At 36.7% G+C, this 25,012-nt stretch overlaps 1 protein-coding gene across 2 annotated transcripts in view; it reads left to right on the top strand.

Annotated features, from left to right (window-relative positions):
* LOC150095754 (monocarboxylate transporter 9-like) overlaps positions 1-14,645 on the top strand; it is a 50,155-nt gene extending 35,510 nt beyond the window's left edge. For both annotated transcript variants that reach the window (XM_090410124.1, XM_090410123.1), the window contains exons 2-4: positions 804-947; positions 4,604-5,578; positions 14,232-14,645. In XM_090410124.1, coding sequence (XP_090266250.1) covers positions 804-947; positions 4,604-5,578; positions 14,232-14,362 — 1,250 coding nt within the window. In that variant the 3' untranslated portion in view covers positions 14,363-14,645. The remainder of the gene's footprint in view (positions 1-803; positions 948-4,603; positions 5,579-14,231) is intronic.
* The last annotated feature ends 10,367 nt before the right edge of the window (positions 14,646-25,012 follow it).

The following is a 25,012-nucleotide window of genomic DNA, read 5'->3' as shown; positions in this document are numbered from 1 at the left end:
GAAGAGAACCACACCCATCCAGTACTATGGGACAAGTCTACTAATATTTTCGTTGTTACGATGAATTAGAGAAAAGGATAGTAGAATCTAAAGAAATCACCCTTAATCCTATACATCTCAACAGCAACCTAAGTTATAACCTGTCTGACTGTCATTGTGCTGCTATCCAATATTGGCGTACACGAGCGCATTTTTAGCGCATGCGTACGCCCAACAATGAAGTCAGAGAGAGAATGTTTTCAAATACACAAATATCAACACATTAACGGTGAAATGTATACGCTAACTTTTTGTGCTGTTTAGAGATATTTCCTTTACGGTTCTTGTTAGTTGTTTCTTTTATTTTTTGCACTTGAAGAAGTCTGTGGAAGACGAAACTAGTCGTGTCATTAAAATTTGTTTTTACTTCTTATCTCGGTTTCCCAGTCATTTAATCCTAAAAAAAAAAACATTTATTTCAACCGAGTAAATCAGTCTTCTAACACACACACACACACACACACACACACACACACACACACACACACACACACACTGCGTGTGTTCTTCTGACCGATTGGTCTCCCGGCTGACTCACCTTCAGATGAGAAGCCCTGATAAACAGTCTTCACTTTCTGGACGAGACTCAAGTCTTTCCAACCATCGTTACCAAGACTATTCAAAATGATAACGGATTACAAATCGGGAATCATTTCCATATGTATGCGATGAAAGTTTCATAAACTATTTAAATAAACTAATGTATTGTTAACTGGTATAGTTATCCTATAAAGTAACACGCTTTGTTCTAAATCTTTACGTAGGACCCCTAACTGGCGTCTTAATCCAGTATTTCGCCATTAGAACCATCATAATATGGGGAATCATCATCTCTGCAGTTGGTGTCACGTGCTGTTTCTTCGCCACCAATGTTTTATTCCTAATTATCTTATTTGGAGTCGTCAGAGGTAAGTTCGTTTTTATCTTTAATAATATTGATGTATACCAGAATTTTAAATCGTTATTAACTATCCAAAATTAGTTCCAAAGATTTTAGTTTCTAATTTGATGCTTGTCTAAACGGAGAGATCTTAGCTATTTGATACACGTAAATTAGAACAAAATCTACACTCCGTGGGCAATAAAATGGCATGCCCATAAGCGAGGAGTGCAATTAATTATATTTATACACAACCCTGCCTTTTTTGTATCGCTTCTTCTATCTTTCCAATGTTATCTTAAAAAAAAAAAAAAAACAGTGCATAGCAGACCTATGGAATTTGGATATCTTATTATAACAAGTTTTTTTTTTTTTTTTTCAAATCGAAAACTGCTTTTTTGTTTCTTCTTCTTCTCCATTAGCATCTAATCCATCTCATTCCTAAAAGTTTGGAAAGTCTTAGTGTAGTTCATTTGTCAAACTTGCTTTCTGTTTTTTAATTCCAAAGTCACCATTGTAAAATTAAAATATCGCCTTTTTCACTCCAGTGGACATCGCGCTTTGATTCTTAGGATATGCGATTTCCGTTTCCGCACTATTGGCATATAAAAACAATGCTTCAGTGCCTAGACGACAAAAAAAAAAATAATCTACTAAAAATCTTCATGTTGCCTAGGCGACATTGATAGAAGTAGACAGAAGTAAAAAATCCAGATGGTTGCAAACCGAATTTTGTCAAAAATTCGCGTTTTAAATGCGAATTCGTTGCAGTAGATGAGGAATAAGTAGTAAAAAAGTTCGGAGATATTAATATCTCCGAACTTTCTTTTTAAAAATACTGCTTAATTATTTACTAAGTCCTATTTTAAAAAAGAAAGTTCGGAGATATTAAGGTCGATACTACTTATTCCTCATCTACTGCAACGAATTCGCTTTTAAAACGCGAATTTTTGACAAAATTCAGTTTGCAGCCAACTGGATTTTTTACTTCTGTCTACATTACCTAGGCAACATGAAGATTTTGAGTAGATTTTTTTTGTTTCTCTCTATTGAGCTTCTGTATTATCTTTTTTTTTCATAAAGACAATCACAAACATCCATGAAATAATTTATTTATGGAATAACAAATCATCGCCGCAGATAGGTTGCAAAGGTTTTCGAAAATGTCTTAAGATCGATGCATTTTTATATCAATTTGTGCTTTTTATAATTGACATGCATACCTGATATAATACATTATCATTTCCTACAGAAATTTGTTGATACCTTATAAATATGAAAACATCACTCACTATTTGACATTTCAAATACCCAACTGAATACCGTAGATTATTTAAGAATGAGGCAAATACTATCCCTGCTCAAAGAAGCCACACGTAATTTTTCAGCTGTTTCAGACTATTTTTACAGAAATCCTGGATTGATGTTATAAAATTTGCTGTTTCATTCTCACTTTGATTCCAACACAAAGCACGTGGGATGGTTTCAATATCCACTAGGAAAACATTATCTGAAAACTGCTGAAGGACACTTTAAATATACATTTTCTCTTCAATCAATCATATAATGAATAAACACTAGTAAATAAGTCAAAAATAAAAGCAGTAGGTTACCTTACCCGATCGAGAAAAAAAAAAAAAAAACTGGAAGAATGATGTTTCATTGTACTTGCATTAAAACAATTGCGAATCAATTTGTTTTCGTGGATAGTATTATATCACGCGTGCATTAACAGGAATAGTAAGCTTTCTCTCTCTATTGAGCTTCTGTATTAAAGTTGACAACAACTTCCTTTGGTCGGAAAGACTGGTAATTCCCAGAAATTCGGGGTTTTCGTTCCTATTGGCAGACAAACCAGCCGAAGAACACATACAGTTAACAGACATAATATTCTAGTTCCCATAATCCTAACCGCTCCGGCTAATTCAAAACAAAACTTTCACTATTAAGAAATTCGTGTGTTCATCAACAAGGCTTGATGTACATGTTCATAGTTCGCAAAACCATGTCAACAAGATTTTCAAATAAATTGTGTATAATAGGACAATTTACAATATTTGCGAGTGCGTTATCGAATTTTTAAAGCATATAAATAGAAATAACGGATCCGTTTATGTTCGAGGCGAAGTCATTGTTAATGTGGAGACAGGGATTAATAAATGTCGCAAGCAGGAGGAGCCAAGTGATCTGTGCTCAAAACATTGGAGAAGTTCCCATCTAATGGAATCCACCTGTAACATGATTAATTATATATGACGGGTACCGACCGGATAGAAATATGCGTCAGGGAGAAAGATCCTGACTTCAAGAGCGTGTAAAAACGAACAAAGGTCGAAAATTGTGGTCGTGCTAAATCAGCATATGTAACCAAGAATAGTGGGAAAATAGAAAACATCAAGTCAATGTTCGGTATGTGGCCAGAAACATCTTATCGGTCGAGTCTATGCTACGGATTGGTCATACGCTTAATACACCAAATATCGGAAAATTATTATTATATGACACCTCCAGGGAGTCCAAAGACTCATCGAGGGAGAGTGTTCCAACGGCATCGAACGATTGATTCCCTTCCAACTACTAACCGCGCTCAAACTTGCCTAATATTTTGCGTGAGCCATTAGTAGCAGAGGCTCTAACAATCGACCAACAATGAAGAACACGCGAGAATACTGGTCTTCGCCCAGCGGAGACAGTTCTCATGAAGTAATCAATCTCGGTTCATGCTACTTCTTGCGGATAGAAGGACAATGTTCTTTTTTTGTTGTTGTTTGTTTGATTCATGTGGCCGTCACCCACGAAAGGTCTATAGTATTCCTACCATGGGGTGGGGGGGGGGGCTATGAATTTTCTTTTGTTGTTGTTATTGCTTTTATACAGATACTTTTTTTATAAAGACAATCACAAACATCCATAACCCACAGCGAGATTCGAATCCGTGGTCTTCTGGTTGGCGAGCGGATACGCACTAACCACCCAGCAAAACAGCACGATAAAGTGTGAGCGAGCTGGACGTGACACGAACAGCACGAATCAATGGATCCAATGTGCTTGTGCTTGGGTGCAACAATGCAGGCAGTAGTGGTAGAGGGATGATCTGGAGTATGTTTTCCTGGCACTGAGACTGTTTAATCTTCCCATCCGGTGGATGTGGGACAAATAGCCAGTAAAAATAGGCATAATCGGTAAAGAACAATATTCAAATAGGCTACGTCTAATGGAACCTCCAACTAAAATGACGTACGACGTCACAAGGTATGTGCCATCCAAGAATGGCAAAATGAACGTGATAGATTCCACTTCTTCTCACAGTCCTTCTGACGTATCTCGGATGCGATGTGATGAAACGAAATGTGCAGGAACTCAGTATGTTGCTTACGGGGTAGGATAGGTGAGATGCGAAATCGATACACTATCGTCGAGGCTCACAGTAATCCAACAAGCTAACTTAATTAGGTGGTGTCTCTAATAAACTCGCCATTAAATGTGAAACAACTAAACAGTTCAGAATCTCATACGTTAGCATTTTCGCGATGGATTATACAATTTTCTTTAAGCACGGTATATAGTAGTATGAAAAATCAAATTCTGTGTCCCAAAGGGCACAAAATTATTTTCTGTTCCTGATTTGATTGCATCTTCTTTAGAGGTTACACATATCGAAATAATTCTTTTGTTCTGTTCCAGGTATTGGCAGCGGCTTGGTAGTCACTCTGAACCCAGTAATCATTAACCACCATTTCAAGACACGCAGAGCAACAGCCACGGGGATCGCTTACATTGGAGCATCGGTGGGCTCGTTTTCTTTGCCTCCACTCATTGAATATTTACTTACCACCTACAATCTTAAGGGTTGTTTACTGTTGTTAGGTGGGGTGGTTCTGAATGGACTGATTCCTGCAACCTTTTGTCGAGCTCCGTCTTCAGAGAAAAGTACATCGAATAAGCGTCTGACCGATAAAGCAAATGGAACCACCACCAATGGAAAAGTGACGTATGATGGCAGAATTATTTATGATGACACAGAGACCTCTCATCCTCTACTTATCGAAGAGGGGGAGGGTAAGGAAGGATTCAATAAGAAGCGCAAAGAACTCCTGCCGATTGCAAATGGATCTGAAGTTGCTGTGGACAGTCAACAATCTTTTGATACCAGGACTGTGCCCAAAAAGAACGTAGTGTCTCAAAATTTCAGAGATATTTTTGACATTTTAGTGCATCCAGTGCATCTTCTAATGTGTTTCACCATGGGGTGCACGGTTGTGAATTTTCTGTCGTATCTGACAGTGATCGTCGATTTTGCAGTTGACCGCCGCATCACAGAGGCGGACGCAGTGTTCCTGGTTTCTTCTTTCTCAATTGGAGATATGTTCGGGGCACTCATTATTGGTTGGCTTTCCGATGCTCGCTGCCTCCAGAGGAAGTACACAGTGATGCTAGCATTCATGGGGATGGGAGTTCTGTTAGCGGTGCTCCCCTTGTGCTGGAACTATTCTCTTATGTTATGCGTATCAGTTATTGTGGGCGTAATGAACGGTGGCATTATGACTAATATCCCGGTGATAATGAGAGAATACTTGGGTTTGCAAAAACTAGCTACTGCTGTTGGATTAAGCCATTTTGTGGTTGGTGTCGGCCAGTTCTTTTTACCCTTCCTGATAGGTAAGTCGAGATCACAGTAGTCAATTAATAATTATTAAAAATGATAATTTCTTTTGAGTCTTCATTTATACGTTAAACTGAATATTGAACGCACTAATACATCTTTATAAAGATAAGTCCCGCATTCAAGTAATGTAATTTTATGCTACTGTCGCATTATTAAATAATATAAAACATTAATCTCAAAATGGATTTTTATTTTTTGCTTCCATTCTTTCAACTTCTTAAAAGCAAGCTGTGTAAGTTATACTTTGTTCTTCGAATTTATTTTATTGGAGAGGGCAGGGTACAGTGAGCTGAACAACAACAATATGACATTCTATACCTATATTCATTAACACACACACACACGCTGGGTTGGTTGGCCGAGTGGTTAGTACATCCGCTCTCCAACTGACAGGCTACGGGTTAGAAAATCACCGTGGGCATGGATGTTTGCGACTGTCTAAGAGTGTGTGGAAAGGAAGTTGCAATCCTTCCACTTCTTTTTTAGCAGACAGTTCATTTCCCAAACTCTATGGGGTATGAGAGTGACCTTCTACTTATCGGGAGTAGGCGAGACCGTTTAGTCCTATCCTAGCGTTTGGAGACCGAAGGAGCAGTTCACTATCCACCGGTAGATAGCTATCATCGGCGATATCTGTAATTGGAAGAGCACAATCTCATGCGCAATACAAATGTGAAATATTCAGAACTGGTGCACATTTGCGCTACGAGCCGGAAGACAAAAGTACGAGGGCGAGTTCTGAACGGTGCATGCCTGGCCAGTGGGATGACGTACTGATTTCCACCTTCTGAGTAAAAATATCGTATGCTCGTTTTATGTTTCTATTGTTCTTGTTCTGAGAAATTAAGCTTTCAAAATGGAACAATCATATTGAGTTCAGATATCGAACATTTTGACAATGTAGGACAGCGATATGTTTCGGATGAAGTATCGAATTTCTTGAATCGGATTACCGCAATACACTCCCGACATGAGTTACCCAGAGCTGGATTTATTCCCCAAGTTGAAAGAACCACTCTGTGGGGAACGCTTGACTATATTTAGAACGTTTCTACCCTGTAGAGCGAGCCCATCAACAAAGCAGGTGTACGGACTAGAATACAAACAAGCGTCGGGCAGTAGTGATAAGGGAGAACGGGATTATATTGATGCAAACAAAGTTTGCAGCTTAAGTATCTTTCAGGACTGGGGCAACTTGTATATAGAAGCTAATGACTTCATCACTTGCCTTAGTATCCCATAATGCAAAGCACATCTCCTTGCCGACATGTATAATGCTATCCATTATGAGACACAAACCGATTTAAAATTTTTTATTTTATTTTATTTTCTTTATTATGAGACACTGCCCAGACCGGTTTCGAATTTTATTGAGGTCTCATCAGTGGGAGCCAGACCTGGAGGTGAGATACCAAGGTCGAAGTAATGCATAAGTAATATTTTCCTATATGAGTTGCCAAAAGGTGTCACAACTTATTATTAAAATACTCTGGATTAGAGACAGATAATTGTTTAAAGGTTTTCGCTTGGTTATATTATAAATTAAAGATACCAAGAAATCATATACTTGGTTTAATCTTTTATCCAAGTGTAAATAAATAAAGTTTGCGACTGAAGTATCTTTCAGGACTGGGGCAACTCGTAGCAAAGGTGGACTGAGTTCTCATCACTCCTTGTCTCAATATCTCCCATAATGCAAAGTACATCTCCTTGCGGACATGTATAATGCTATGCATTATGGGAAGGGTCACTACCCAGACCGGTTTTGACCTTTATTGAAGTCTCATCAGTGGGAGCCAGACCCAGAGGTGTGGTGTGACAACTTTTGGCAATTCATATAGGAAAATATGACTTGCATTACTTCAACCGTGATATTTCACCTCCGGGTCTCCCATTCCCCATCCGGCTGAATCTCTACAGAGCAAAGAGGTTCATCTGGGTGTATATGGAAAAAAGTTCAGATTACTAAATAATGTCGTTGGTGTGAGGCCTGGTTGTTTGAGTGGTAAGAGCCTGTGTAGCTCAGTGGAAGTGATGTTTGCACTCCTCAGTGCTAGGCCACCCAACGAATGACCTAGATTTGATTCCTAGTCGCCAATTAGAGGAACTTTTTCCGTCTTTCTTCGGCCTGTTCCAGAGTCTACATATACCTGCTGTACAACAGGATTTTATCCTCCGGAAGCTCGGGTGTTTTGGAGATTTTTCGTCCAGTAAACTCAAGAAAATCGTCTGTAGAACTCGCACTATTTCACACATTAAAACTATTGTGTTAGGGTTAAGTACCACGAGATGACAGCACTTGTTAGCAGTTTCATCACTAGCTGCTACTTAGAATTTAATGATAGTCTTGGGCCAGTTATCTCTGATTGGCTGCTAGTGAGGACTGAACTGCTCACTCAATCTCCAAGCGTTGGATATGGCTGAAACGCCACTGTCTACTCTACTCGCCTATATAAGGGAATAAAAGGTGTGCTAGATGATTATAGTCTAATTAGCTCCCCCCTCCCGCACTGAGAAATGTTTTAAAGTTTGTATTCAGTACATGTAAACTTGTACTGATTCCTATTCCAGTTCTGTACGACTGATTGATCTGCTATACAAGAATGTTTCGTTTGGGGGGGGGGGGGAAGGTGGCGTAGTTCTGATTCATCCTGAAGAATTATATACAAAAGATGGTCGGCAAATCTCTCAAAGCTGAGTAAGTCTAATAAGCAAGTGATCGTAAATTTTCATTTGTATTTTAGGGAGTGCTACTACATTCTTTCCTCAAAGATATCCATAAAAAGACACTGATATCTCCAGATCGCAAAATGTTTAATCAAATTGATCACGTGCTTATAGATAAAAGATCGGCATCATGTATTACGGATGTAAAGTGATATAAGGTAGGTTTGCCCTGAGTTAGATCATTCTAAATCGAATAAATTGAAACTGGTCAAAATTAAATATAGGTGCAGAACCTCAGTGAAGGAACTAGAAAGACATGCAAACCAAAGTTCAACTTACAAAAGTTTAAAGAAATTGAAGTAAAAACCAACTTCCAGAATAAAATTGAATTAGAAAGAAGCTGAACATAAATTAAATAGTGGATTCCAAATACTCTCTGGGATGCGAAAATAAGCAAAAGAAAAGACTCAAGCTGTAAAACACTCAAGTAATAAAAAGAAATAAAGCGTATGAAAAATATGCTGAAAAGACCCAACTAGGATTAAAGAAGGAAAACAGAAAAACGGAGACAAAATCGCAGATAAAATCTGTCGAAGGAAGGAAAGACAAGTCCTTAATGAAATCATATGCACAAGAGAACAAGAAATGAAGAACACGGGCAGTCTTAATAATACAATTAAGAAAATATTTCCATGAACTGCTGAATAAGAGCACTACCTCTGCAACTCAGAATTATATACGAACTACTATTGAAGAAGATGATTCTGTAAAGCTACCATCAAGGCAAGAGCTTAACAATATAACGCATTCACTCAGGAATAACCAATCCTCAAGAACAGACAATCCCTGTAGAGCAGGAGGAGAGACACTAGAAGACAAAACTGATTTTAACCATATGGAAGAGAGAGGAAATATCAAAAGAATGGAGCCAGATCTGCCCGATACATAAGAATAATGACAAAACAGTTTGTGTAAATTATACACAAATATTTTATCTTCTCCATAAATGGGTTTAATCTGTTCTTCAAAATAGAAATATTTTTCTATTATGTACAACATGCACAATATTTATCTCTATTTTGAAGAACAGATTAAACCCATTTATGGAGAAGATAAAATATAATTGGTGTTTACCAAGGCACATCCACAACTGATCAGATATATATAGTTACACAATTATGAGAGAAATTTTTGAAATTTGATATAAATATTCATCACATGTTTGTTGAATTTCAACAAGCATATAATAGCATTAATAGAGAGGAATTCCAGATAAGCCAGTGGAAAATCAGAAGCACAGGCTAAAATTTAAAAAAAGATCATTTAAAAGACCCCCTTTCTAATAATAACTCAAGGATTAAAACAAGGAGATTGCCTATAGATATTAAAGACACTAATAAACAAATCAGCGTCGACTGTAGCATGTGACATTAATACCATGTCAAGAACCAGACAGGAAGCAGAAAAACGTATGGAGAACTAGAAAAATCAGCACAAGAGATAGGGATAATAATTAAAAAAGAACCAAAACAATGATTAATAGCAGGAAGAATTAGTAAACTGATACAAAGGTGAACATTAGGAACCTTGAAATAGAAAAAAAAAATGGAACAATTCAATTAATGATCGCTAGCCAACCGAATGAGCCTGTGGAAATGCTGAATCGAATAAACGGAAGAAACCAGGCTTTCTGTTTTCTCTCTCATGTGTACTCATTTCAAAAGATATTCATGGGAGAACTAAATAAAAATACACTGCTTGCAAAGAAGTTACAGGACACCATAGATTGAGGAACAAACAGCCACAACGCCCACCTTAATAAGATGTAAGACTTCCTTTCGCTGCACTGTATCAATCCTACGGGGCATACATTCCACAAGCGTACGGTAGCGATCAGTGAAAATTTTGAAATTTTCTGTAGCAGTAATGAGGTCCTGGATGACTGTTGTGGGGCGGACGCCCCACGACCTCAACCGGCGCTGCAGTTCATCCCACAGATGTTCACAATAGGGTTGAGATCAGGGCTCTGTGGATGCCAGTCACGTGTGATGACGCTTATGTTCACAAACCACGAAGTTACAGCAGCAATCTTATGACATGGTGCTGAACGACAATTATCATTTCCGTAGAAACGCCACAAAGTAGGAAGCATTACATTGTCCAGAATGTTCAGATACCGCTCTGAGTTCACTTTTCGTGGCATCATAAACCAGAGGTCCGAGGCCAAACCAAGAAAAACAGGACCATACCACCACCTCCGAATTTCATAGTTGGGGTTACGCACTCTGGTAAGATACGTTCACGGGGCATCAGTCACACTCGTCCATCTACTCGGTAGAGGGGAGGGTGTACATAATTCGTCGCTCCACAACACAGCTTTCCAAGCTTTTGCACCACCGAAGACGACCCTGCATGTTGGTTCGGTTAATGTGGAACTTGCATATTGCAGTTTTACCATGGAAAACCTATGTTGTGAGCCTCGGTTCTGAATGTTTTTGTGAAGATTCGTGTTCCAGTAAATGCCAGGAATTCCGCAATCAACGTGTCGGCCGACGAATGCTGCTTTTACATATTTTTCTTCTTTAGCACTCTACGGTCACGTTCGGTGAGTGTGGTAGGTCATCCACCGTAGCACTTGCCGTCGACTCCGTACGCTTCAATCTCAGTATGGTATCAGTGATTGTTAACCTGAAATGGCCTAATTTGTCAATAATTTGGAGAACAGATAGGCATGCAACATGGCATCCTATCACAACGGCTTCTGTCAGTGATCTTCTCGCAATAATTTCAGCTGGATACAGTGCAATGATTTGGGAGCAGCATAATATTCCTCCATTTTATCCTGGCTACAAACATCTGACTCATTACATGGCATGATGCACCTTGCCTATGGGGGTGTCCGCCGCTTGTTTCGCAGCAGTGTATATATAAGTCAATAATTCGTCCACTTGTTACCTATGGACGTGTTGGATATTTACGGCAAGAGTGGAGATTCCGATTTCATCTTTTGAAAAGAAAATCCTTAGAAAACTATTTCAACCAGTGAATGACGATGGTCTCTGAAGGATCAGATGCAATCATGAGTTATATCAACTTTATGAAGGACTCATGATATATAGTTTAATCAAGTTCAGACCGTTGTAGTAGGTAGGACATGTTTTTCGTAGGAAAATGACAGCTTAAGAAGACTATCAATAGTAAAATTCGCGGTAAAGAATTTTACTATTTCTAGTATTCAAAAAGGAAAATCTAGAAGAAGATGGATAGGCAGCATTAGTCAAGATAGCAACATTATATTACAATGTTCACACTGGAGAAGTTTTGCATAGACAGGGTTGGAATCCAGGAGACACAGGCTCGATTTGGGCTGTCATCGGTTTGTGATAATCTTGAATTACAAGTAGAAGGAAAGACACGCAGGATAATAATAACAAAAATGTGCATCATGCTATTCTACAAATATAGAAATTAGTTGTGATAATTGATGCAGGAAGAGGGTATTTTTCTTCAGAAAATGCGCCATCTATGGCGCTATCAGAAATTCCGGGTCTTACTAAAAACATAAATAGCACTCATATCTAACGTTATCAAAGGGTTTATGTACACATCAAGATGAAGAAGAGAAGTTCAGTTAACTATATTGAAAAAGTGAATCACGAGATACGATTTGTGCTTATTACTCGTGTCTTGGTCACAACTGGGTTGACAGGAGAATGCACTATTAGACGTCAAAGGAACAAATTGGATAGTTTCTGTAACTAGAAATTAAATATAACATTAAAAAAAAATGAACAGTTAATGGCAATCACTTCCCAGAACTTTTGAGATCGGCACAGTCAAAGTGGATGAGGTTCGGACGATGTCATAAAGCTTCACAAGCGTCAAGGAACAGACAATCAAATTTAAATCTGTTAGAATGAAAAATCTTGGTTTGGCTCCAAAGATCTTTGTGCGTAGTGTCAATGGCATGGTAAAAAAGGCCAGACGTATCAGATGCAGTAATATTCTTGGATTCTAATCTTTGTAGAGCGACGGTCTGTCCGAAGTGACAGTCGACATTAGAATCCAAGAACATCAGGAATAGTTAAAGTTTTTCAACCTGGCCTTGATTCTCATTCCACCGACACTAGATACAAAGATCTTTGGAGCCAAATCAAGATTCTCCATTACAACAGATTTAAATTTGATCGCCTGTAACGTATGAAGCCTTACGACATCGTCCGAACCTTATTCGCTCCGAATGTATGCCAATCTCAGTTCTAGGAAATGGTTGCCAATAACCGTTTGTAATTTTTTTTAACTATTAAATTTAAATTTTTGTTACGTATATTAAATTTTTTCCTGTGAACTCTAATAGTGCCGGGAGTAGTAAGCAGATGTTACGTGACTCATATCTTGTGATTCATGTTTGGACTACAGTGAGGTATTTCTCTTCCCTCCCTGATGTCCATGTTAACACTGGATGAAATATATTGGAATTATAATAAATTCTCTTTTTTTTTTTTCTACACTTGTTAACCATCCAAGTGTATAAACAATACTACGCATGATCCTTTAAAATGTCTGATCATGAATAAAAGGCTGATATATTTATGAACAGCTTGAATAAAGACATGTAGAGAATAGAATATGTGGTAAGTGATATGCAAATATGAAGACAGCGTATAATTTCTTTTAAAAAAAGGAATAGATGAGAATCATGGGAATATCCAAAGTCGACTCAAGATAACATTGAACTCAATAATGTGCATTAAAGACTGAAACTTCTCAAAATTGAGAATGCTGTTCCTCTTAGGTTGAAATATTCTAAAATTGAACCAACTTATAGTTCATTTTACCAGCAAGTTGGATGCGTTTATAAGAATCAAATGATTAATTTGTCTTGCTCCCTGTTTTCCTGAAGCTTGGACCAGTTGATCTTTTCACTTACAGTTAAAACTCGATTTGTTGTCTTATCTTTTTATTCTTTATTAATTTATTATTTCATTTTCAAAACTTATCGCAAATAAAGAAATAGATCTAGGAGTACACAAGAATAAGTAAGATATGGATTGGACTCGCTCATAGGATGACATCTTTCATACGGATCCAGGGATCTCATCTACCTGTTTCAATGTTCAACATCTGACAGCATCTTCAGGAGGTTGTAGGGGGGAAATGAGAAGCTCCGAAGACTCGCAAAAACAAAAGAGATGACCTCTGTATTCACATTAAAGATATAATCATGTAAACAACTGTATGCCCATAACTCACTTATTCGTTACACTCATAAGCCAAAAAATCGTGACTACTAGCCGTTTCCAGACCAACCAAATGCACGGTTGGCTGGAAACAAGGTTGGTGGGTCCTCTCATCATTCCCCACTTAACACATAATTCTTACATAGGGGGACTGTTTCGGACCAGGTATTGCCTTACATGGTGACAATGCCGCTTGATGGCTCTGGACTATTCCCGTGTGACAAGGCTCGCACTGTGCAAGCATGAGTCAGAGTCCAAGCATTTTGTGTGGTCTCTTTGTTGCCTAATTCTCCCGAGATGAATTCCATCGAGCATCTTACGAGGACGTTATTCTGTTTAGTTTGTCCAGAATACCTCAAGAAACCTTCCGTGGTCTTGTGGAGTGAATGTCAAGACGAGTGCAAGCGGTTATCTCAAGTATGCTCCTACTATTATCCACAGTAGAAATCAGTTATCGTCTACTGGAAAACTGGAATTATTCTGAATTAAGATTAGCACTGAACGGAGACTTTCTGGAAAGTTACTTCAGACTAACAGGATATACATGGAACAATCAAAGAGCAAAACAGTCAAAATGTTTTTTTTCTCTGTCTTACGGTAGATGAAAACGATGAAACGCAACAATTTCTTGTATTTTGTATACAATTATTCTGTATAATAAAAATAACTTCTATTTTGAATAAAACTAAATCAATATCCGTCGTTAATTTATTTCTCATCAATGTTTATTTCCTTATAGGCTACTTCCGCGATCAAGTAGGAACCTACGACCATCTCTTTCACACACTAGCAAGCATGTGTTTGGCTATTACTTTTCTGTGGGTGTTAGAGACAATATTCAACAGGACAGGATCCCAGGAAAGATCGTAGCCTTGACGTAGTTTAAAGCATTTTGTACAGTTATTGTTTTGGAGGAGCACGTATTTGCTGTTCCCGCAAATCCCAGTGTCCATATCTAGATGTACTTAAGGTTTATTTGCCCCCCCCCCTTTCCCCAAAGTTGTTTTGTTATATAATCTAAACAGGAGATGTACGGCACACAATTTTCTGTGATATTATTTGACTAATGTGATGTACAAAGCATAACAATCCTGTAAATTTCGGTACATGCAGTGATATAGTACTTTCCAGAAAGAAAAAAAAATTCATAAAAAATAAAATAAAATGTTTGTTCATAAATAAATAAATAAAGTTTATAATAAATAAATTTGCCGGCATTATTGGCGGAACGAGTAGCGTACACACTCTTCAACCAGCAGACATTCTACCCATACTTATTTGAAATTGCTTGAAAAACTTCTATGTTTGGAATCTAGAGGGTTTCGGGATTATCTAACATTTAGCCCATCGGTGGTACTGATGTGGTTTACAGCCTTTCGTTGGTGGGATACAAAATAAAATAAATTCTCAGAACTGAAAGAGGAAACAAGCTGAGGATTTCTCGTGAGGTAACACGCTTTCAACTGTACATTACAGGGGATTGGTAATCTTTGCTTTCTAATTAGAAAAAGTGACCTATTTAACAGTTTATTATCATTCCCATCACGTATACAAGATATTTATATTATACAATTCAAGTTGCACAATTCAATGTAATATTATACAATACAGTTCAAGTATTACTATCATTTTCTGTTGGTAATTTCACTTATTTTTGATTATTTTGTTACAGTTAATAAATGTTTCCTTATACACACAAATATAGTAAAATACATTTCGGATAGTTTTCGTAGTTTATAATAAGTTACTGGTTTTGGTGATAAAGTAAGTTAGTTTGTGTATTTATGTGTAACCAAGGGCCGTAGCCATACTGGTTACTAGAGAATCAAATTAGCTCGAAACAGTCACTGCGAGTCAGTGACAGCATCTTATGAGGGCTCACTTTACACGGTTTGATTTGATGTTAATATATTAGTCTCCTAAGTGAATGAACTAGTTAGTATATTGGTACCTTAATTGGATATGATATGCGAGTTCCAATGATCTCTTATGCTATACGTTTAAAGTAATTGTCAACATTGTTCAGTCCCATTATATTTAAGATCGAAATTTCACTGCTCAGCTGTCTCTCTTCCTTGCGGACAGATTTGCCAGAAAAGAGTCAAGATGGACTTTTTTCTTAGTCTTTTTTTGACAAGTTACACTAAATCACTCTGTCTCAAAGGAAGTGACAGGATTTCCACCTGTAAATATTCAAAAGAGAGAGAAGCCTGAGCACACACGATTCTGATCCCGCTAACAAACTAAAACTTCTCGGACGGCGCAATTAAGAACTGTAAAATGAAAAGTCCGGTTAAAAACTTTACTGGTTTAAAGCAAAGCGAACAGTGATTTGCCGATGTTCAATAATCGGCAATTATGAAAATAAATACAAAAAGCTTCAGTTGGTTGTTAAATTGGTTAGAATTATCATCATCACCAAGATTTTGACGAAGGGGGGGGGGAAACAAGTTGCCGGGATGAAAAGAAATTCTGCATTTCTCAAAGAAGACCAGAATGTTCACAAACGAACGACTTGAATTTCATGATATTCCTCTACCACTCAATATGTTTTTAAAATATCGTAAAACTGGTGTACTGTTCTTAGCATATGAACTGCTGTGTCTGGCTTCTTTCATAATAAAAAAAAAAAAAGCTTATTAAAATTAAGGGGATATTAAATCCCACATTGTTTTAAAACCGAATAAGAAACTCAAAGATTGGATCAGAGAGTTTCATGCCGAATATAGTAAACTATAAAAGTATCGGCGACTACTAGCGTGAGCTAATGCAAGTAGTCCTAGTACGTAGTACAATACCGGACAACTCGCAGCAAAGGTGGTAAAGTTCTGATCGCTATTCTTGGTATTTTCCATAATGTAAAAACACATTTCCTAGGAAATGTATGCTGTTATTACATTATGGCGAGGGGGCACTATTCAGACCGGTTTCAGCCTTTATTGAGGCTTCATCAGTGAGTAGCTAGACCAAATTAATACCATCAGAACTTCACCACCTTTGCTCCGAGTTTGTACTACGTACTAGGACTACTTGCATTGGCTCACGCCAGTGTTCGCCGATACTTTTATAGTATCGGCGAACACTGGCGTTGAATTCGGCATGAAACTCTCCGATTCTAATCTTTGAGTTTCTTATTCGGTTTTAAAACAATGTAGGATCTAATATCCCCTTAATTTTAATACTGTTTATATCGCCGAAATGAAGCCCATTGGCGCTTTATATTTAAAAAAAAAAGCTTGTTTATTTTTGTAACAATCGCAAGGGAAGTGGCTATGTGAGATTTTTAACCAAATACAACCGACTACACTTATACATGCGAACAATATCTCAAAAAAAAAAAAAAAAAAAAAAAGAGGCTGTGCAGACATAGGAAGAAAGTAGAGCTGGTTTCTATATAGGCTCATAAATTTCTATTTATTTCAAACATTTTTTTTATTATCGACTTTAGGAAGGTAACCCTTTGGTTGAAAACCCCTGAGTTCGAATCCCAAATGGGACGAAAAATCCTGAGAATGCTTTTTTTTTTACCTGAAAGTCGGTCTCGTATGGAGTTAGCAGGAATTTTTTCTCACAGAAACGCCAGTTTTTCATCCAGCAAAACAGGTAAATAAACTGACCAAAAACACACACGCAGTTTACAGAAATAATATACGCTAGTCTCACAGCCCTATCTTCGACAGTAACTTAAAAGTATCACAGTATCTATCAGGACGAACGATATACTGCGTCTGCTCTGGTTTAATCCATTCTCAAACCCGCTATGCTGTGCTGATTACGATATAATCGTAATAGCAGGCCTTATTTTCTGAGTTTATTCAGTGTCACTTACTCTAAACATAAATCCATACATAGCTAATGAAATATGTTTGCACGCGCGCGCACACAGCTATAGTTTAAAAGGCCTATTGATTTCAGGATTCTCATTACATGACAATGACGCCATACTTAAGCATAAAACTTCAGCATAATATAATGCTTTTAATAATAATAAAAAAATTATTATTATGTGACACCTCCAAGGAATCCAAAAACTCATCGAGCGAGGGTACCTACTCTACAACTCTCCGTCTCCATCACTCATTTCACCAACTACAGTGAACTGCAACTAACATCTACACCAGCTCCATCTATTCCCAACCACCACTACTATTTTCACAAACATCCATGCCCACAGCGGGATTCGAACCTGTAGCCTTTTGACTGGAGAGCGGATACGTTAACCACTCGGCCAACCAGGCCTGATAAATAAAAAAAAAATAATAAAAAATATAATTTTCAAAATGACCGTTGCTAGTTGTTGGCAACAAATAAACTCTGAAGTCTTCAGCAGCTTAATAAAATATTTTCACATAATTTCCCTAAAATGATGTTGCAATGTCACTGAACTATGACAGCATCTTGTTCAAAGAGATGTTATTCCATATCTAGATCTGTTGCATGTTAGCCGTCTATCCTCCCAAGCCATATAAGCAAAGGTCCGAATCTATACCAAAAGAAACAACTGCAGACCATTACACTTCCGTCACCAAACTTCAGAGATGGCCTGATGCATTGGGAGTTAGTTGCCCAGGCATTAGTCCCAGTCACTCTCGCCCGTCTGTTCGAAAAAGATGCAGCATGATAAATCGCTCGATATTACAGACTTTTTTTGCCTCTCACAAATCTACAGACTAATTACACATTATTTAAACCAGAGTCATCCAAGCTGTTGATTGTCATTGGATGGTGTTTGCTTTTTTGTGCAAAACAACCGCAGTCAATGTTTGGCAACATTAACCATGGTTAATGTGCAACTGTTGTTGCGGTTGAAGACTATTCTAAGGCTAACTCATAGATGAGTGTGTTCTTCTTGCCACTTTGCCTGCTTTGCAGGATGAGAAATCCGAGATTCCAGGAGGAAAAACCCTTCAACCTTTAACTCACCTCCGGTTATTATGCGCAGCTGTCTTTATATAGGAACACTGACTATGCAGCTCTTTGTATAGTGTGATATTCATTTAAGCCATTGTATATTCTTTGAACTCTTGGTTGATATGTTCGTAATCTTATGAGCTTTCTTGGTTGTTTTCTGTGTATTTCTTAGCAAAGATAGTTCCATCATGTTTATATATCGGCTGATAATGTTACTTGGTATATTTTTGGGTAATGCATTTTTTTATTTTTTTTATTTTTTATTTATTTATTTTTTTTTTTCACGAACGGGAAGGCCACTGACGGGGCAGTTATCCTCTCTCAAGTCCTTTGTTCTCTATATGCCACCGACAGCATCCAGATACAGTCAATTCAGAACACTATGTTGAAAGAGGTATTTAATCGACCCCGTTTTAGAATGAAATACAGTGATGGTTATATTCTACTCGTATTTTTTCAATCACTTAATTTCTTACTAACTACCCATCTTAGCCCCTCTCTGCTTTTCTCAGTCGGTGACATGGAAACCACCATATTCTCACTACTGAGAAGTTGCGTTTGTAATCTTTTTATGTAAATCACGAGGAATTTTAGAGAAAATGTTATTTAAGACATCGGGGAGAGAGAGAGAGAGTGTGTGTGAGAGAGAGAGAGAGCTTTATAATAAGTGGTCAAACACACGTCATAATATCGATTATTGGAAAATGCACTTTATTACTTTGTATGCAGATTATGAGGCTTTCAGTGAGTCGTTTTTTTATTTTATTTATTTTTTTTTTTCTGACACGAGGGAATGTAATATTGAAGCAAGAACTTGACCACCGCTTTCTTTCTTTCTTTTGATAATAGCAATTTCAGTTACCGAAAACAGAATTCTACATAAAGATGTTTTCTTTGTTCAAATGAATTTTAATAAAAGAAACCAATTTTGTCCCTGCGTTCTTCCTAATTGATGGTAACGCATATACACGCATCTACAATTTTTACAGTGTCACCAATTGAAAAGTCTAAACTGAGGGCCATCATGACACAAGGCTCATTATATTTTGTGAATTATCAGATACTTTTTTAGATAAGTTTCAACCTTTTGTTACCTTCAGCAAAAAAAAAAAAAATCAAATCATATCCGTGTTGCACTTCGCTATGAAAATGTGTTAAACATTTATTATACTGACAAATACTTCGTAACTGCATTAATCACAAACTGATGCTGCTGCATTGATCCTTGGATGACGTATTCAATGAATAAAAACAGTTGGTGAGTAGTCACTGTAAAATACGAAAACTTCTCTACACTTATTCAATATGATGATGACACAATGTAATGTTTAATTCATTTGCTCTTTTCTAACAATGTCCGCGTCAATAAAAATGCTGATCAGCTATCCCCCCCCCCATTAGGTGTTTCTCTTTTAGTATTTACTTCTCCTTGTCACTATTTTTAGAAACCAATGTTTAGTTTGTTTTATATTTAAATAATTGATTTTTTTTAATTTCTTTCACAAATACATTTTATAGCTTTACAAACAGTATAAACAATCTTAATCAGGTATTAGGAGACTTTAATAAAACACGAAAATCGGACACTCTTCAGATATAAGACAGAAAAGAAATGAAAAAAGATTTCTCTTATTTCCTTTCTTCATATTTAGAAGGGAAAAAAAAATTCATCTTAGCACAATCATTCTCTAACTTTTTTTAAACTTTTATAGGCGATATTAGGTAAAAGCGGTACGCTAATATTTATTTTTAAAAAAGAGAGGTTGCACTCCCCCCCTTCTCATGTTGTTCCAATTTCAAGCTCTGTTTTTCTACCTCCTTTTATCTTCTGGAGGAAAAATGTTTTGTTTCTCAACCACATTTAGATTATTTCCAATGTCTTCTAGTAGATGGCGCTAGAGTAGCTCAAACCACACTTAATTTCTCCCACTGTAAAACGGTCCAATTCCTCCAAGGAAAAGTTTCAAACGTTGACAGAAACGAGATTATTATACAGATAAATAATCCTCTTACGAGGTAAATATTGATATTCTTATTAGGAATATATTCATACTTGGAATAATTTTCACCGAAGTGCGTGCATTTGTTAAATATGAAGTCGCCATTAGAATTGTAATTTTTTAAAGGTCGCGACTTGAAAAATTATAAAGCAAAGATCCCAAATTATAAGATACTGGGGAGGATACAAAAATAATGCTTTATTTTTTCCTGCAGTATTTAGCAGAAGTGATCTTCCCTATCAAAGCAAAGCCCTGATCTGGTGCCTTCCGACTACAACCAGTTTTGGCCAGCTGAAAGATGCACTCTAAGGACGCCATTTTTTTTGTACGCATGACGAGGAGCGGAAAGAAGCTTTTTATGAAAAGCTCCAACGCCAGAGTAAAGTCCTTTACGGGATCGACATACAGCGTCTCACTCAGCGATGGCAAAAGGGTATTGAGAATGAGGGAGAGATTGTTGAAAAATGATACAGAAAGCTGGAGGGAAAAAAAAATAGGATTAATCCATATAAAAGCTGCTATGAAATATTTTCTGTGAGAAAAATACATGAGGTATTATTTTCGTACCGCTCCTCGTACGATACACTTAAATGCATCTCGTATGTCACGCCATGAACGAACAGAGATGTTTTCAGCCCCATATAATAATGAAACCTGTTTCAGGCGAAGATACTTGATATTCTTATTAGGAATATATTCATACTTGGAATAATTTTCACTGAAGTGCGTGCACTTGTTAAATATGAAGTCGCCATTAGAATTGTAATTTTTTAAAGGTCGCGATACTATTTAGAGACTAGTTCGATGTTTGTTAGCTGTATGTGTGTTTGTCTGATATGCTGAATGAAAACGCAAGTTTCCAAGAGGAAAACCCTGTCATCTCCTTTGGGGACCCATTATCTTATTGAAAAACCTTTATAAAATATTGTTTGCGTCCTAGATGGGATCCAAACCCAGATCTTTCTAACCAAAGTGCATCGTCTCTGGCGAAGCCAAGATCAATCCAGTTCTGGAGTAACGATATGGATGTCAAATGCCACTTGAAGGATTCCTTAACTTTTGTTGGAATTTAAGTTCTGTTAGTAATTTGCTAGGAAAGTATTCAACGCATTTTACACGACTTTTATATGTATTTTTATTCATGCACAATAATACCAAAATTATAGTACTGCGATTATGAATACTGTAACCTAATTGAACACGAGAATTATACACGTAAAAAACTAAGGCGTTTATTTAAAAAAAAAAAAAAAACGCCTTTCTCTTCATGAGCATGCCCAAGCATCTTATCACATCATCGTAGTGAACGCACTATAAATGACAGTTACATGAAGCAAGAATGGAATGAAAACAAACGTTACAAAGTACATTCTTTTTACCACTCTTCAGAGCAATGTGAAACTATTAGGGAACCAAAGAACGATTTAAGACAGCAACCATTGGAACTCGGAGGTACAAGTATGTGTAAAAAGATACCCTCTAAAATACAGTTAATCATAAAAAATACATTAACCTTCTCATCTCATCTTCCTTTCCCTCTTTTACCTTGCGGCGTCGAGGGTTTATTAATCATCGGACCTCAAACCGTTCACAGGATAAGGTGGTCAAGCCCTACGCCTCGGTGTACCCTATGTCCTGTAGTGTTGAGTTCTCAAGGCCAGTTTGCCTGCTTGCGGGATGAAAAACCCCAGGAAAATGGGAGAAATCCCTACAGTCCATGCCCAAGACCGGCTAACTTGGCTATGGCTGAGGAAGATCCTTCAGCTCCTCACGTCACCGACGGGAATCGAACCTAGGACACTCCTTCCCCAGGCATATGGTTGTGAAGCGCATAGCCACTAGCGCAGACCATTAAACTTTAAACTTTTTACATTAATAACAGCAATATAAATGACCAAGTACCAATAAAAATACCACGATATATAACTTAAATTAACTTAGATAAATAACTTAAAACACTGCATATCATTCTTAGAAGAGATTCTCGAAGGTGATATGAAAGATTTTTGTGTTGTTTCAAAGGATCCCGTGCCCATTAAAAATTCCATGTGCAAAACCAGAATTCACAAGTTGAAGAAAAACGGATAAACTTAATTTGTTCTTAAACGAAGTATGTTTTTAGTACATGGTCTTTGCCTAGCTCAAATACATGAAATCTCGTAAACTCTGGGACTTAGGGGAGAGGAAAGGAAGATTATCTTCAGTAGAGGGAAGAATCGTTTTTGAAGGTTTCTGAAATGTAAAGAATTCCGTTGTTTTCACATCAAGATTTTCAAACTTTTCAAATTTAAAAAAAAAAATTAAAGTTTCCTTGAAAACTTTTAAATCGATAACGGCACTAATAACTCGAGACAAATCAAGTTCGGCAAAACGGAGCTGATTAGCAATCAAGGATTTAGTAGCAATTAAGTAAATGAAGAGATTTACTCGCATCTGTAAACTTACTAGCTTCAAATATAACTAGTTAATCGATACTTATATCCTGTTATCAATGTGGTAAATGTTTATGGATTGTATTTATTATGTTTAACACTGTGTGAAAGAGAGAGAATATACTGTACAGTCATATATATATTTGTTTTTTTCCTATCAGTTTATTTTTATTTTATTTTATATTTATCTTGCGAACTCCGCGCAATTGGCTGTGTTAAAATCGTTTCTTGGCTTCCTAAACAGTATCGCATTGCTGCCTTCAGGGTGGTAAAAAGAAAGCAGTTTGTTTACATTTAATTTTTTGCTTCATGTAGCTATCGATTTGCAATGTGTTCGCTCTGATGATGTGATATTCATCAAAAAATATGCTTTTTTTTCCTTAACGTAACTGACGTGTTTAGTCAGTTCACTGTGATCTGCAAACAACTGCCACTCTTCCAAGCATAAGGCTTCGTCTGTGACTACTCCGCAGTGCAACGTTTTTCTAGCTCTTGTAAACTTCGGAAATGAAAAATATGTGGGTAATGGGGACACCTTTTTTTTTTATCGCTACTGTTTTTAGTTTAGATATACGAGATACAAAAACTGAGTATTAAATTACTGACACTTCTTTTCAGTTTATTAAAGTGCTTCCTGATGTTTTATATTTTATGCTACAAAGAACAGTTCGCTTCGTGCGTGTCACGTAAACTCTTTGTAGAAGGCTCCATTTAAGTAAACAGATATCTTATTCACTTTACAGGAGAAAACTGTTGTTGCAGAAGACTCTGGACCCTCGTCAGAGAAGCTAGGACCCCATTTATCCCTGACCCACATCCATCGGTGTTAACTATACAAGCACAATATTGTTCCACTAGAATTCGTCTCAAATTAAAAGAGGGAACATTATGCATTGTAGAGAAAAAAATAAAACAAAAATAAAAGACCTGATTTTAAACAACAAAAAAAAAATGCGAAAAAGGAATGAAAAAAGTATAAATACTCTTTTCTTTGCTTAAAAAAGGATAGAGGCAGGGGTGGACTTAGGCATGGGCTTTATGGGCTTCAGCCCAGAGCCCCGTTCAATCAAAGGGCCCCTTCGCAGTCAAAAAAATAAAAATAAAAACAATTTAAATTACAAATTTAAGAAAAAATAAATTATACAAAATTTTTTTCGTACCTAGGTAACGTTAAAATCGTTAATTTGCAGCATTATTGGATTTGAATTAAATATCAGATAACAATGTTTTAAATGACTCAAATTGTGAACTTTTTTGGAATAGTGCAACAAATATATGTTTTATTTTCTGCATCTACCCATAGGTGGGAGCTTCTAAATCGTGAAAAAAAAACTAAAATTTTCGATAAAAGTTTTAAGCCAGACTGTCACTATGATGCTGTTAGAGCTTTAAAAAATAGTTAGTGATATCATGAAAATATTAAAAACATTTGGTGACAATATAGATGAAAAACTTGATTTTCGAAGAGAGGTACAGAAATTATATAATGATTTGGCGAAACTTGAAACTGCGATTTTAACTGTTTTTTGGGAAGAAATTTTAGAGAGATTCAATTTAGTTAACAAAAGAGTTCAGACCCCAGGCTTAGACATATGTGAAGGTGAGAAATTGATTACGTCAATAGAAGTGTTCGTGAGCAACTTAAGAGAACAATCAGATCAGAAACTAAACGAATACGAGGAGACAGCCAAAAAATTAAGTACTAGTGTGGAAAAGAATACAGTGATTTAAAAAAGAGGCGTATTATTTCAAAATTTTCGGAAAAATCTACAGAGAAAGTTTCGCTAAATGAAGCAGCAAAATTTAAACGGGATACGCTATACGTTGCATTAGATAAGTTGATTATGGATTTAAACAGAAGAGGCCATGTCTACAGGGAATTTAGCAAAAGATTCAAATTTTTAATGAATTTGCAAGACATTAATATCGAAAATATTGACTTGGAAAGTGCACGTAATATTATTGATTACACTGGCCAACAAAAAAAAAATTTTTTTCTGCTGATTATGATCTGACACTTGTTTTTTACTAATTTGGGTGCGCTGACTTCAAATATCAAACCATTTTTCTCTATCACGTTAGGTTTTTCCTCTATGGCATTTTCTTTTTGCTAATTTGTAAGTTTTTGATAGTTTTTAGGAGGCAATACTATTTAGAGGATCAAAAAAATCGATTTT

Source organism: Typopeltis vanoorti, chromosome 20 (assembly GCF_054136105.1).
Source record: "Typopeltis vanoorti isolate ZY-2024b chromosome 20, IOZ_Tvanoo_1.0, whole genome shotgun sequence".
NCBI classification, from domain to species: Eukaryota; Metazoa; Arthropoda; class Arachnida; order Uropygi; family Thelyphonidae; genus Typopeltis; species Typopeltis vanoorti.
Note: the sequence above shows the minus strand (reverse complement) of the source record. Positions and strands in the feature narration are given on the sequence as shown.